Source organism: Acipenser ruthenus, chromosome 10 (genome assembly GCF_902713425.1).
Source record: "Acipenser ruthenus chromosome 10, fAciRut3.2 maternal haplotype, whole genome shotgun sequence".
NCBI lineage: Eukaryota > Metazoa > Chordata > Actinopteri > Acipenseriformes > Acipenseridae > Acipenser > Acipenser ruthenus.
The window spans coordinates 26,061,942-26,076,887 of record NC_081198.1 but is presented as its reverse complement, the minus strand read 5'-3'; the positions used below and the strand labels follow the sequence as shown (position 1 = coordinate 26,076,887).

The following is a 14,946-nucleotide window of genomic DNA, read 5'->3' as shown; positions in this document are numbered from 1 at the left end:
GCATGATGTCTGTTCATAAGCCGACAAAATAACAAACAGCCACGCCTGCATGAAGGTTTCACTTCCGCAAGGAACATTTCAGTTTTTTCTGTTTAGCCATATTTTGTTAGATTGTGGGATCCGTTATCTATTCTCCATTCTGTTGTTTGTCCTTTTTAAGAAGTCTCATCCCTACACTGAGGGAACACAAAGAAACCTGTTCTTTCAAGTTTTCTTGGTCAGGCAGTAGAAGAGAGAGAATATACAGAAGGCAGAGCGGCACAGAGCCTCCAGAGGCATGTCTGCTTATTGACACCGATCGTTTCCTGAGACTTTCTCCCCTCGCCAAACATACTGGACCAGGGAAAAACATTGGTCTTTGTAATACTTATGTTTGAAAACAATTATGATGAAAAGACTTGAGAGCTGAGAATGTAGGGTGCCAATTGAGACACTTTTGCACATAGCTGTAAAAATTGTGTAACTTGATTGTTTTTTTAGTCAAATCTAATTATCCTGCTCCTAGTAATCAGTGTATAAAACACTTTGCATTCCATAGATTCTTATTTTATGAAGTGCAGTGAGATGGTAGAGCTGTAGAATTGTGTCTAATAATATGGTACCGTTGCTTCCCACAGCTCTGACCATCGTCATAACGGAGTGGAGGACCAAATATAGACGAGATATGAACACGCAGGACAACGATGCCAAATCCAAGGCTGTCGACTCCCTGCTGAACTTTGAAACGGTACTGCCTTCCTCACTAACCCTTTGAAACGATACTGCCTTCCTCACTGAGCATCCCTTTGAAACGGTACTGCCTTCCTCACTGAGCATCCCTTTGAAACGGTACTGCCTTCCTCACTGAGCATCCCTTTGAAATGATACTGCCTTCCTCACTAACCCTTTGACACGATACTGCCTTCCTCACTGAGCATCCCTTTGAAACGATACTGCCTTCCTCACTGAGCATCCCTTTGAAACGATACTGCCTTCCTCACTGAGCATCCCTTTGAAATGATACTGCCTTCCTCACTGAGCATCCCTTTGACACGGTACTGCCTTCCTCACTAACCCTTTGAAACGATACTGCCTTCCTCACTGAGCATCCCTTTGAAATGATACTGCCTTCCTCACTGAGCATCCCTTTGAAATGATACTGCCTTCCTCACTGAGCATCCCTTTGAAACGATACTGCCTTCCTCACTGAGCATCCCTTTGAAACGGTACTGCCTTCCTCACTGAGCATTCCGCATTCCTTTGAAACAATACTGCCTTCCTTACTGAGCATCCCTTTGTGAAGTTGCTTCTGCCGCCACTTCTTGAACTGCTTTTACAAAATGTCATTGACACACTTGGTGTTATGATTAGTTATTAGCGGTCACATATCTTTCAGTCATTTGTTTTTAAAATTACCCATTTTCTAAGCGCATTAACACACTCCAGGGTGTGCAGTAGTGATGAAATTACTATACTTCCTGTGTGGTTGAAGGCATGTGTACATCTTGTTGTTGATTGCATATGTCATAAACCCTTTGAGATGCAGACTTCATATTTTCAGTGTCGTTGAAACTCCTCGGACCAAACTGTACAATGATCTAATGTCTGCCATGTTATGGTCCTGCGATTATGGTTTCTGGATGATAAAGATTGTATTCGGTACACAAACATATTTTGTGATTATTTAGATCATGGGTATCGCAGAAAAAAAAATAACCCTTTTTTCTCAGAGACCTGACTTCATACACTATTTGTAGTTATATTAGCACTCCTGTTGCGGACCTTAACGTTGAGTGAATATGGCTGCCATATTAAGGTAATGGGACTTGCACGATGGAGCCAGCACTCAGAGGTGTTGCTGTAGTTTTGCTGTCCTACAGCTGTAGTCTAGGCATTGTCAGTATTCAGAGGGTATGCAGAGACAATTGAAGGAGTAATTTTGGTAGTAACCTGTCTTTTGTTTGGTTTTGTAGGTGAAGTATTACAACGCTGAGAGCTATGAAGTGGACCGCTTTAACGACGCCATCCTCAAATATCAGGTACACTACACTACACTACAAACTACAGAGAGCTATCAGATACACATGAAACTACAGAGAGCAATCAGATACACATGAAACTACAGAGAGCTATCATACACATGAAACTACAGAGAGCAATCAGATACACATGAAACTACAGAGAGCTATCATACACATGAAACTACAGAGAGCAATCATATACACATGAAACTACAGAGAGCAATCAGATACACATGAAACTACAGAGAGCAATCAGATACACATAAAACTACAGAGAGCAATCAGATACACATGAAACTACAGAGAGCAATCAGATACACATGAAACTACAGAGAGCAATCAGATACACATGAAACTACAGAGAGCAATCAGATACACATGAAACTACAGAGAGCAATCAGATACACATGAAACTACAGAGAGCAATCATACACATGAAACTACAGAGAGCTATCAGATACACATGAAACTACAGAGAGCAACCAGATACACATGAAACTACAGAGAGCAATCAGATACACATGAAACTACAGAGAGCTATCAGATACACATGAAACTACAGAGAGCAATCATACACATGAAACTACAGAGAGCAATCAGATACACATGAAACTACAGAGAGCAATCAGATACACATGAAACTACAGAGAGCAATCAGATACACATAAAACTACAGAGAGCAATCAGATACACATGAAACTACAGAGAGCAATCAGATACACATGAAACTACAGAGAGCAATCAGATACACATGAAACTACAGAGAGCAATCAGATACACATGAAACTACAGAGAGCAATCAGATACACATGAAACTACAGAGAGCAATCATACACATGAAACTACAGAGAGCTATCAGATACACATGAAACTACAGAGAGCAATCAGATACACATGAAACTACAGAGAGCAATCAGATACACATGAAACTACAGAGAGCAATCATACACATGAAACTACAGAGAGCAATCAGATACACATGAAACTACAGAGAGCAATCAGATACACATGAAACTACAGAGAGCAATCAGATACACATAAAACTACAGAGAGCAATCAGATACACATGAAACTACAGAGAGCAATCAGATAAACATGAAACTACAGAGAGCAATCAGATACACATGAAACTACAGAGAGCAATCAGATACACATGAAACTACAGAGAGCAATCATACACATGAAACTACAGAGAGCAATCAGATACACATGAAACTACAGAGAGCTATCATACACATGAAACTACAGAGAGCAATCAGATAAACATGAAACTACAGAGAGCAATCAGATACACATGAAACTACAGAGAGCAATCAGATACACATGAAACTACAGAGAGCAATCATACACATGAAACTACAGAGAGCAATCATACACATGAAACTACAGAGAGCAATCAGATACACATGAAACTACAGAGAGCAATCAGATACACATGAAACTACAGAGAGCAATCAGATACACATGAAACTACAGAGAGCAATCATACACATGAAACTACAGAGAGCAATCAGATACACATGAAACTACAGAGAGCTATCAGATACACATGAAACTACAGAGAGCAATCAGATACACATGAAACTACAGAGAGCAATCAGATAAACATGAAACTACAGAGAGCAATCAGATACACATGAAACTACAGAGAGCAATCAGATACACATGAAACTACAGAGAGCAATCAGATACACATGAAACTACAGAGAGCAATCATACACATGAAACTACAGAGAGCAATCATACACATAAAACTACAGAGAGCAATCAGATACACATGAAACTACAGAGCTATCAGATAAACATGGAACTACAGAGAGCTATCAGATACACATGAAACTACAGAGCTATCAGATAAACATGGAACTACAGAGAGCTATCAGATACACATGAAACTACAGAGAGCAAACCTACACATGAAACTACAGAGAGCAATCAGATACACATGAAACTACAGAGAGCTATCAGATACACATGAAACTACAGAGAGCAATCAGATACACATGAAACTACAGAGAGCAATCATACACATGAAACTACAGAGAGCAATCAGATACACATGAAACTACAGAGAGCAATCAGATACACATGAAACTACAGAGAGCTATCAGATACACATGAAACTACAGAGAGCAATCAGATACACATGAAACTACAGAGAGCAATCAGATACACATGAAACTACAGAGAGCTATCAGATAAACATGGAACTACAGAGAGCTATCAGATACACATGGAACTACAGAGAGCAATCAGATACACATGAAACTACAGAGAGCTATCAGATACACATGAAACTACAGAGAGCAATCATACACATGAAACTACAGAGAGCAATCAGATACACATGAAACTACAGAGAGCAATCATACACATGAAACTACAGAGAGCAATCAGATACACATGAAACTACAGAGAGCAATCAGATACACATGAAACTACAGAGAGCAATCAGATACACATGAAACTACAGAGAGCAATCAGATACACATGAAACTACAGAGAGCAATCAGATACACATGAAACTACAGAGAGCAATCAGATACACATGAAACTACAGAGAGCTATCATACACATGAAACTACAGAGAGCAATCAGATACACATGAAACTACAGAGAGCAATCAGATACACATGAAACTACAGAGAGCAATCAGATACACATGAAACTACAGAGAGCAATCAGATACACATGAAACTACAGAGAGCAATCAGATACACATGAAACTACAGAGAGCAATCAGATACACATGAAACTACAGAGAGCAATCAGATACACATGAAACTACAGAGAGCAATCAGATACACATGAAACTACAGAGAGCAATCAGATACACATGAAACTACAGAGAGCAATCAGATACACATGAAACTACAGAGAGCTATCAGATACACATGAAACTACAGAGAGCAATCATACACATGAAACTACAGAGAGCAATCAGATACACATGAAACTACAGAGAGCAATCAGATACACATGAAACTACAGAGAGCAATCATACACATAAAACTACAGAGAGCAATCAGATACACATGAAACTACAGAGAGCAATCATACACATGAAACTACAGAGAGCTATCAGATACACATGAAACTACAGAGAGCAATCAGATACACATGAAACTACAGAGAGCAATCAGATACACATGAAACTACAGAGAGCAATCAGATACACATGAAACTACAGAGAGCAATCAGATACACATGAAACTACAGAGAGCAATCAGATACACATGAAACTACAGAGAGCAATCAGATACACATGAAACTACAGAGAGCAATCAGATACACATGAAACTACAGAGAGCAATCAGATACACATGAAACTACAGAGAGCAATCAGATACACATGAAACTACAGAGAGCAATCAGATACACATGAAACTACAGAGAGCAATCATACACATGAAACTACAGAGAGCAATCAGATACACATGAAACTACAGAGAGCAATCAGATACACATGAAACTACAGAGAGCAATCAGATACACATGAAACTACAGAGAGCTATCAGATACACATGAAACTACAGAGAGCAATCAGATACACATGAAACTACAGAGAGCAATCAGATACACATGAAACTACAGAGAGCTATCAGATACACATGAAACTACAGAGAGCAATCATACACATGAAACTACAGAGAGCAATCAGATACACATGAAACTACAGAGAGCTGTCAGATAAACATGGAACTACAGAGAGCAATCATACACATGAAACTACAGAGAGCAATCATACACATGAAACTACAGAGAGCAATCAGATACACATGAAACTACAGAGAGCTATCAGATAAACATGGAACTACAGAGAGCTATCAGATAAACATGGAACTACAGAGAGCTATCAGATACACATGAAACTACAGAGAGCAATCATACACATGAAACTACAGAGAGCAATCAGATACACATGAAACTACAGAGAGCAATCAGATACACATGAAACTACAGAGAGCTATCAGATAAACCTGGAACTACAGAGAGCAATCAGATACACATGAAACTACAGAGAGCTATCAGATACACATGAAACTACAGAGAGCAATCAGATACACATGAAACTACAGAGAGCAATCAGATACACATGAAACTACAGAGAGCTATCAGATACACATGAAACTACAGAGAGCAATCAGATACACATGAAACTACAGAGAGCAATCATACACATGAAACTACAGAGAGCAATCAGATACACATGTAACTACAGAGAGCAATCAGATACACATAAAACTACAGAGAGCAATCAGATACACATGAAACTACAGAGAGCAATCATACACATGAAACTACAGAGAGCAGTCAGATACACATGAAACTACAGAGAGCAATCAGATACACATGAAACTACAGAGAGCAATCATACGCATGAAACTACAGAGAGCAGTCATACACATAAAACTACAGAGAGCAATCAGATACACATGAAACTACAGAGCTATCAGATAAACATGGAACTACAGAGAGCTATCAGATACACATGAAACGACAGAGAGCAATCATACACATGAAACTACAGAGAGCAATCATACACATAAAACTACAGAGAGCAATCAGATACACATGAAACTACAGAGCTATCAGATAAACATGGAACTACAGAGAACAATCAGATACACATGAAACTACAGAGAGCAATCATACACATGAAACTACAGAGAGCAATCAGATACACATGAAACTACAGAGAGCAATCAGATACACATGAAACTACAGAGAGCAATCAGATACACAAAAAAACTACAGAGAGCAATCAGATAAACATGGAACTACAGAGAGCTATCAGATAAACATGAAACTACAAAGAGCTATCAGATAAACATGAAACTACAGAGAGCAATCAGATACACATGAAACTACAGAGAGCAATCATACACATGAAACTACAGAGAGCAATCATACACATGAAACTACAGAGAGCAATCAGATAAACATGGAACTACAGAGAGCAATCAGATACACATGAAACTACAGAGAGCAATGGAATTGACATTTGAAATGTTAGGGTATTCCACAATAAGTTTCTTTGCTGTGCTCTTGTGTTCTTGTATTTTATAGAACCTTACTATAAAATATCAGTCGTGTCTGTGCGCAATGTGTTTCTGTAAGTGTGGCACTGCAAATGCATATCCTTATCAAGTGATGCTGCTGGCTTTTATGAATAAATAAATCTAAATAAATCTGACAGAGCCAGAAACTGCCCAGCAGAAGCTGCAATGGTTTCTTTGAGGAGGTTTGTTATCATATGATCTTCTGTTGCTGTTTGTCCCCCAGGCTTCTGAATGGAAAGTGAATGCCTCTCTGGCCTTGCTCAATCAGACTCAGAACCTCGTTATTGGCGGCGGGTTACTGGCCGGCTCCCTGCTCTGTGCCTACTTTGTCACTGAGAACAAGCTCAAGGTAAAGCATGGAAGTGAATCCAGAAGACATCTCTGACTTTAGAGGTTTCACTTGCAGTGTTTTTTTCTGTTCATAATTTGTGATATGTATGTAGGTTGTGGTGAAGACAGACACACAGATTTCTAGTTTGACAAAACTGATCACATTTTTTCACATTACTAACATACCTTAAAATATGTCCTCATTCCAGGTTGGTGATTATGTTTTTTTCGGAACCTACATTATTCAGCTCTACACCCCTCTCAACTGGTTTGGTACCTACTACAGGTAAGGCACTTTTTAGCAAAGCGATGAACAAAATATTCAGCACCCAGGGCTGTTTAACTTGAAAAGGTAAAAGAAAACCTGAAACAGTTATTCCAATACTGCAACAATACAAGAGAAGTAAAGGGAGAAGTCATAAGCCTAAGGGACAATGGGGAAACCTTAGTAGTGAAAGCAAACACAAATGTATTGAATGACTACTTTAAACAGATTTTTGGTCTAAATCAAACAGAAGTACTAAGAGGAGTCTCTCAAGACAAACCGATTCCCTGGAGTGCTTAATGTACAAGGGAGGTTATATCCATGAGCCTGACAAATTGATAAAGATGGCTTGCAAATGTTCTAAAAATATTTAAGAAGGGAGATAAGGCGGAACCGGGAAATTACAGACCCATTAGCCTGATCTCCATGTCATCAAGGAATCAATCAAACTAGAGGATTATTTATATCATAACTTAGAATACTGTGTTCAATTTGTATTGCTGCAATGCAAATACGTGATTGCTGCTTTGGAGAGTCCAATGAAGAGACTCAAGACTCATCCAAGGGCTAGAAGAGATGGCTTCTGATTATAGGTTGAGGGAATCCAATCTACTTAGCTTAAAACAAATAAGGGCAAGGGGAGACTTGATTGAGGTTTTTTAAATCCCAAAAGGAGATAACAAAATGAACCCTTTTGAGAAATGAAACAGGCAAACACCGTCTTTATGAGCTGAGTTTGAAAATGAAAATACATGTTTACTATAACTTGTGTTTATTTCAAAACTAGTAAATGAAAATGTAATATAGATTTATGGAATTACTTAGTTACAAGTTAAAACAACCTAAAGAGACAACAACATGATATTCTGAATTCAATCGGCCTCTATGCAAGCCGGGTGGAATGGCCTCTCTCTCTCTCTCTCTCTCTGTATTGATGGGTGAATGGCCTCCTCTCTGTCTGAAATGTTCACATGGTTATTCATAGAATTAAACTAAACTTCTTAAAGTGTCTATTTAATATATCCCATCTGTAACCCCGTCCTGTTGTCTTGTTGAGTTTGAAGGAGAGATTTGAGTTAAAATGATCAGTCGGTGTAACCTGTGCTGGTAGCTCTGACTCTAACCCTTGGGTGCAGAACTGTGTCTTTAAAACAAGAGAGTCTTTGATCAATACTTACACTTTTGTGGCAATTTTACAATATGCAGCAAAGCAGTGTGTGGAAAATGTCAACAATCAATCAATCAATCAATCAATCAATCAATCAATCTTTATTTCATATAACAATATGCCCTTGCACAATAAATTGTCGCAAGGCGCTTCACAGGTACAACATAAATTATTGATACTGTACAAGCAATAGTAAACATTCCATAATTCAGGGGCCCTAAAGCTAAATGCTCTAACACACCTGTGTTCATTTTTGATACCTTAGGGACAGTAAGCAATCCTACGTCCTGGGATCGCAGTGGTCATCTAGGTATACATGGGATTAAAATATCATTTAAATATGAAACTGTTTAATGTTTGTAAGTAATAAGCATGTCCTTAAAATCAACCCTAAACCTCACAGGAAGCCAGTGTAGGGCTGTCAATATCGACGTCATGGAATCATGTCTTTTACTTGTTCAAACCCTGGCAGCGGTGTTTTGCACAAGCTGCAGTCGATGTAACACATCTGGGAATACCAGAAAACAGAGCATTGCAATAATCCAGTCAGGATGTATTCCGCAGATCTCATTTTACATGATATAGAATATGCCATTCCTCACTTTACATGCAACTTTGGGAGTGTGCTGAACACTCGGCTCTGGTAATTAGCATGCATGGGCGGAAATCCCATGGAAATGAATGAAGTTCAACACTTATGTCTGTCGCCTATCTTTTGGGAGAATTCAAGCAGTATGCTACATACTGCAAAAGGGACTTGTAGTATTCCACGTACTACTGGCATATACCACCAAGCAAATATGACATAGTCGTACGTGGAATAGGGCAGATCATATGCACAATATTCAGTTTATATGGATTGTGTCTTCTAAATTTACATAAGTGTTCTGCATACTCAAGCCCTAACTGTGTCTTAGTAATTTGTGATTTACTGATTTGTGTTTTGTGTGATGTAATGCTGAATGTGTTCTTGCTGTCCCTTGGGATCCTGCATCTCATCAAGCTATCTTGTTATTTGAAATAATAAATATATTAAACAGCAGACACCTTAACTAAGGATGTAGGGAACAGAAATAAAGTGAATGATTTTGTTTGTCAACAGGATGATCCAGAGTTCATTCATAGACATGGAGAACATGTTTGAGCTTTTTACTGAAGAGCAGGAGGTGAGCTTTTATTTGTTTGTATTTAATTGCAAATCAGTGGTGGGGAATGTATTTCTTTAGTGCAGAACATTGGAGAGATGAGAATAGAGTGAGCTGGCCTTATAATAGACTCACCTCTGTCAGCAACCAGACAGCAATTAAAAAGGCAAACATAATGCTTGGTTATCTAGTCAAGTGTTTCCTAGGGTGATGCTGAATCATTTGGATCCTCTAAGACCTAACTCGACAAAGTTTTGAGATCAACCAACTACACCCACCCCTCATTACATCGCCCCTCGCTATTCTGTGGATTCAGATATATCGTGGTCCTGGAGTTGGCTCCCCATTTTTACTGTCTAACTGCACATGCCTTAGCTGTAATATACATAGACACTTATAATTACTGTTAGTTTTATTTTGTACTGCACATCACAAACAACAGTATACATAACAATTAAGAAACAAAGCATTAATATCGTACTGTTATCATATACACACGTCTTGCACAATAACACAAAGCAAATTAAATATCTACTTGCTGAGGCGGTTTTTATTTTAGCCAACGAGGTGTTCACGTGTGGCAGCAAATCACTAGCAAAAGCCACAGGGCAGTGACGTCAGCTCCCTAGCAACAAGCTAGGAATGTTGGGAATGGATTCTTTTAATGTAGCGGGTTTGTGCATTTGAGAATGAGGAAGACTCATGAAATTAATTGGAGACTGAAGTTGATGAGAAGCAATTACCCTCCACTGTACGAATTAAAACGGTGTGCTGCTTTTTATACAAAAAATGAGAAAAAACGGAACCCTGACGCCCCTGATAAAACGAGGGAGTGGTTGTACAGTATTTGTTAGCCTATTTGTTTTTCTATGGATCTCTCGCTATATCATGGCCCTCGATATAGAGCGGATTTGTATTGGACCCCGACACCCACGATATATCGAGTGGGTGCTGTACTAGAAAACTATTGAAATCATCTGTAATGCCATAGTAAGGCAGTTCATAAATAAAAAAACACGGGTTTAGCTAAAATAAATGGACAATTCACATATGAGGACCATCATAAATGTTTGGGTCTGCATTGATATCAATATAATAATAATGATAAAGAATCACTACTAAACTATTAAACAGTACAAGTCTAGTTAACATTGCTGTTCATAGTGAGCATATAATTGGAAATGACAAACAAATAACAGCAAGAAACTCTTTTTCCGATAGTAATTTCATTGAAAGTTGCAAACTGTGCTCTGTCTTGCACAACTTGTAAAATCTTTCTTCATCGTCCCGCACGTGCTGTGGCAGCGCAGATCACAGAGTAGTAGTCGCAAGGATTGAGGTGTCCGGTCTGTTTTGGGATACAGCTGTAGTCAAAAGTTTACATTCCCAATGGAAATGTATAATTTCTAGAAGTTTCTCAAAAACAAATAATTATAGGAAAAATCTTTTGTAGCAAAAGAGGAAAAGAACGTTACAAAAAATAGATGTCTACAATTATTTATTTCAGCAATTTTTTTTGCAAAACTCCAAAAATGCTAATTCAAAAGTATTCGTACCCAGACAAGGACAATGACATGAATAGCTAGTTGAGGCACCTTTAGCAATAATAACCTCTTTTAAACGATTCAAATTCCGAGGACTTCTCTTGTGCAGAGCCTTCTTCCATTGACTAGGCCATTCCAGAACCTTGATTTTATTCTTCTTTAACCATTCTGAAGTAGGTTTGATGTGTGCTTTGGATCGTTGTCGTGTTGGAACGTCCAGTTGTGCTTTATATCAAGTTTTGTAGTGTTTCAGGTAATTGGCTAATATCTTTTGGTATGCTATGGAGTCCATTTTACCATGTATTTGAACTAAATGTCAATTTCCTGTGCCATTAGAGGAGAAACAGCCCCATAGAAGGATATTACCACCTCCATGCTTGGCATTAGGTATGGTGTTCTTTTCTTTGTACGCCGCACCAGACTTTCTCCAAATGTAATGACTATCAGCGTGACCAAATAGGTCACAAAACCTTTGACCAGGACTTATATCCATCATTCAAATACCGTTTTGCAAACTTTAAGCGATTGTCCTTGTGACGTTTTCCTAAAAGTGGCTTTTTCCTATCATTTCCTATCAATCTTGTAACAATTGTAAGTCACCCTGGATAAGGGCGTCTGCTAAGAAATAAATAATAATAATAATAATAATAATAATAATAATAATCATGGCATCGAAAGTGTATTAATGCATTTGAATTAGAATATTTGAGATTTCTTGTAATTTTTTTTCTTCATCCACAAAAGCAAAACTTTTGCTACCAAAGATTTTTCCTAAAATTCATTGTTTTCAAGACATTTCTAGAAATTATAGATTTCCATTGGAGTATGTAAAATTTTGACCTCAACTGTATATTTATGTATTTATTGCATTTATGTAGCGCTTTTTATACAAAAGTATCACAAAGCACTGTACAGTACATAGCAAACCACAATACATTTGTATAGCACGTCACACATACAACTGCCACAGTCAGACCATTTAAATAACAGTATACACATTATAATACAAAAGCAGCAATTTTAAAGTTACATTAAAACCCACTAAGATAAGAAAGCCATTTTATAAAATTGCGTTTTTAGTCTTGACTTGAAAACTGTAACGATCTTAAAATCAATTCTATACTACACAGGGAGCCAGTGGTAATATGTTAACTTTTCCTGGTTTTAGTCAGATTTCTAGCGGCGGTATTCTGAACAAGCTGCAAGCGGGATACCACACGTTTTGAGACACCAGAAAAAAGTGCATTACAATAATCAATTCTAGATTAAACAAAGGCATGCATTAGTCTCTCGGCATCAGATATGGAAATAATTGGTCTAAGTTATAATTGAATTGACAAATATATAATTGAATTGACAAATGTTATTAAGTGTGTATTTTTAGGTGGTGGTCCTCATGCGGACCTGTGGACCACTGGGGATGAAAGCCCCTGTGAGGGGATGCAGTGGTGGTGGCCCTATCTGTATGTCACATTTCACAGATTTTTACATATATCTGGAAAACAGCTTATCCCCTTGGCATGAATCTTGGTAGCAACATTATTTAGCATAAATTATTGGGAATATTAGATAAGGGATATAGGAGGTACTTCTTTACACAGAGGATTGTGAGGGTCTGGAACCAACTCCCCAGAAGCTGACACCCTGGGATCCTACAAGAAGCTGATTGATGAGATTCTGGGATCAATAAGCCACTAACAACCAAACCCGTAAAATGGGCCGAATGGCCTCCTCTCGTTTGTAAATGTTCTTGTGTTCTTATGATATATGGGGGTGTCTGTCTGTCGATACATCCATTGATCTGTAGATACACTTGTTGCAAATATCTGGATAATCTTTAACCCAATTATCACGAGCCTCGCTAATTCCTATTCTATACTGTTCTGTACATACTGTTGATATGTCATGGTCATTCACTTTATTATCATACGGATTGCTCTGATTTTGAATTAATAGCCATGGCAGATGATGTATACCAATAACATGCTTGTTTGAATCCCTGGAAATATGTATAGTTTAAACAGTAAAATGGATGCGACTAGTTTTACCCTTGGATTTGGATTGTATTTGATGTGGTGTTCTGGATCTTCTCAGCCAAACATGTTCCAGTTACTGTAATACAAGAGAAGAATGTAACATTACTAAGAACACAAGTCTTCATTTCAGCGCCGGCCTATGATCTGAGTTACAAACACAAGATGAAAAGGTTGGGCTTTGAAGAAGGGTTTTGAATGTCACACCTAATCCTGAATTTCCACTCCGTGCAGATCAAACAGAGACTAATCCCCTGCTGAAACTCCAGGCTAGCAGAATCTCCCCGCTCCCCACTTTAACTTGTGTCTCCCTGGGTTACCACGGCCTCTCCCTTACCTCCCTGGAGCACTACAATAACAAACATAGGGTAAACATGAGCACTAAAGCACAGCCCAAGTGCTGGCTTTGACACTTGTGACACTTTTCATGTCCTTGTCCACAGTAGGACACCCTTTTTGACTTTCACAACTCAATCAGGGTAATAATGTTACCATTATTGTTAAACTTAATACATTTCTGAACATTTTAACCAACAGAAGGAGCATGCTTCTGAAACTTGCTTCTGAAAATTTTAGACTGATTACAGGGCTCCAGACTGCAACTAAAATGGTGCAAATGCAACATTTTTGGAACTGTATTTTCAGGGTTTTCGCCATTCTCGCCTGTAACACAGAAATGCTGCCTCACCCTTTAAAAGCATTTGTCCATGTTTATGAATACGCTATGACATCAGTCTGTATATATATAAAATAAAACTCATATCATGTTTAAATGAACTGAAGTGCAAGAAGGACGGTAACAATTTGATCGAATACATACGCTTGTAAGTGCAGAGAGGTGCTGTATTAACACCAGACTCCAGAGCAAGAGCAGTAACCTTTTAGGTGGATTGCTCATGTAAAAGGCCTTAATACAGAAGCACATTCATCGCTAATAGAGCTCATCTGGCACAACTTAAGGGAACCAAACAAGCCCTAACGCTTTTACACCCGGTGCTCCGACCCAAACAAGCCTTAAGAGCCTTTACACCCCGCGCTCCGACCAAAACAAGCCCTAAGAGCCTTTACACCCCGCGCTCCGACCAAAACAAGCCCTAAGAGCCTTTACACCCTGCGCTCCGACCCAAACAAGCCCTAAGAGCCTTTACACCCTGCGCTCCGACCCAAACAAGCCCTAAGAGCCTTTACACCCCGCGCTCCGACCAAAACAAGCCCTAAGAGCCTTTACACCAGGTGCTCCGACCCAAACAAGCCCTAAAAGCCTTTACACCCCGCGCTCCGACCAAAACAAGCCCTAAGAGCCTTTACACCCTGCGCTCCGACCAAAACAAGCCCTAAGAGCCTTTACACCCCGCGCTCCGACCAAAACAAGCCCTAAGAGCCTTTACACCCCGCGCT

At 38.8% G+C, this 14,946-nt stretch overlaps 1 protein-coding gene across 2 annotated transcripts in view; it reads left to right on the top strand.

Annotated features, from left to right (window-relative positions):
* Positions 1 to 14,946, top strand: part of LOC117412335 (ATP-binding cassette sub-family B member 6) — a 101,270-nt gene that overhangs the window by 34,182 nt on the left and 52,142 nt on the right. For both annotated transcript variants that reach the window (XR_009329688.1, XM_034020630.3), the window contains exons 8-12: positions 618 to 727; positions 1,953 to 2,018; positions 7,287 to 7,412; positions 7,603 to 7,679; positions 9,929 to 9,992. Coding sequence is in view for 1 of the 2 variants with exons in the window: in XM_034020630.3 (XP_033876521.2) it covers positions 618 to 727; positions 1,953 to 2,018; positions 7,287 to 7,412; positions 7,603 to 7,679; positions 9,929 to 9,992 (443 nt within the window). In the remaining variant the exon portion in view is untranslated. The remainder of the gene's footprint in view (positions 1 to 617; positions 728 to 1,952; positions 2,019 to 7,286; positions 7,413 to 7,602; positions 7,680 to 9,928; positions 9,993 to 14,946) is intronic.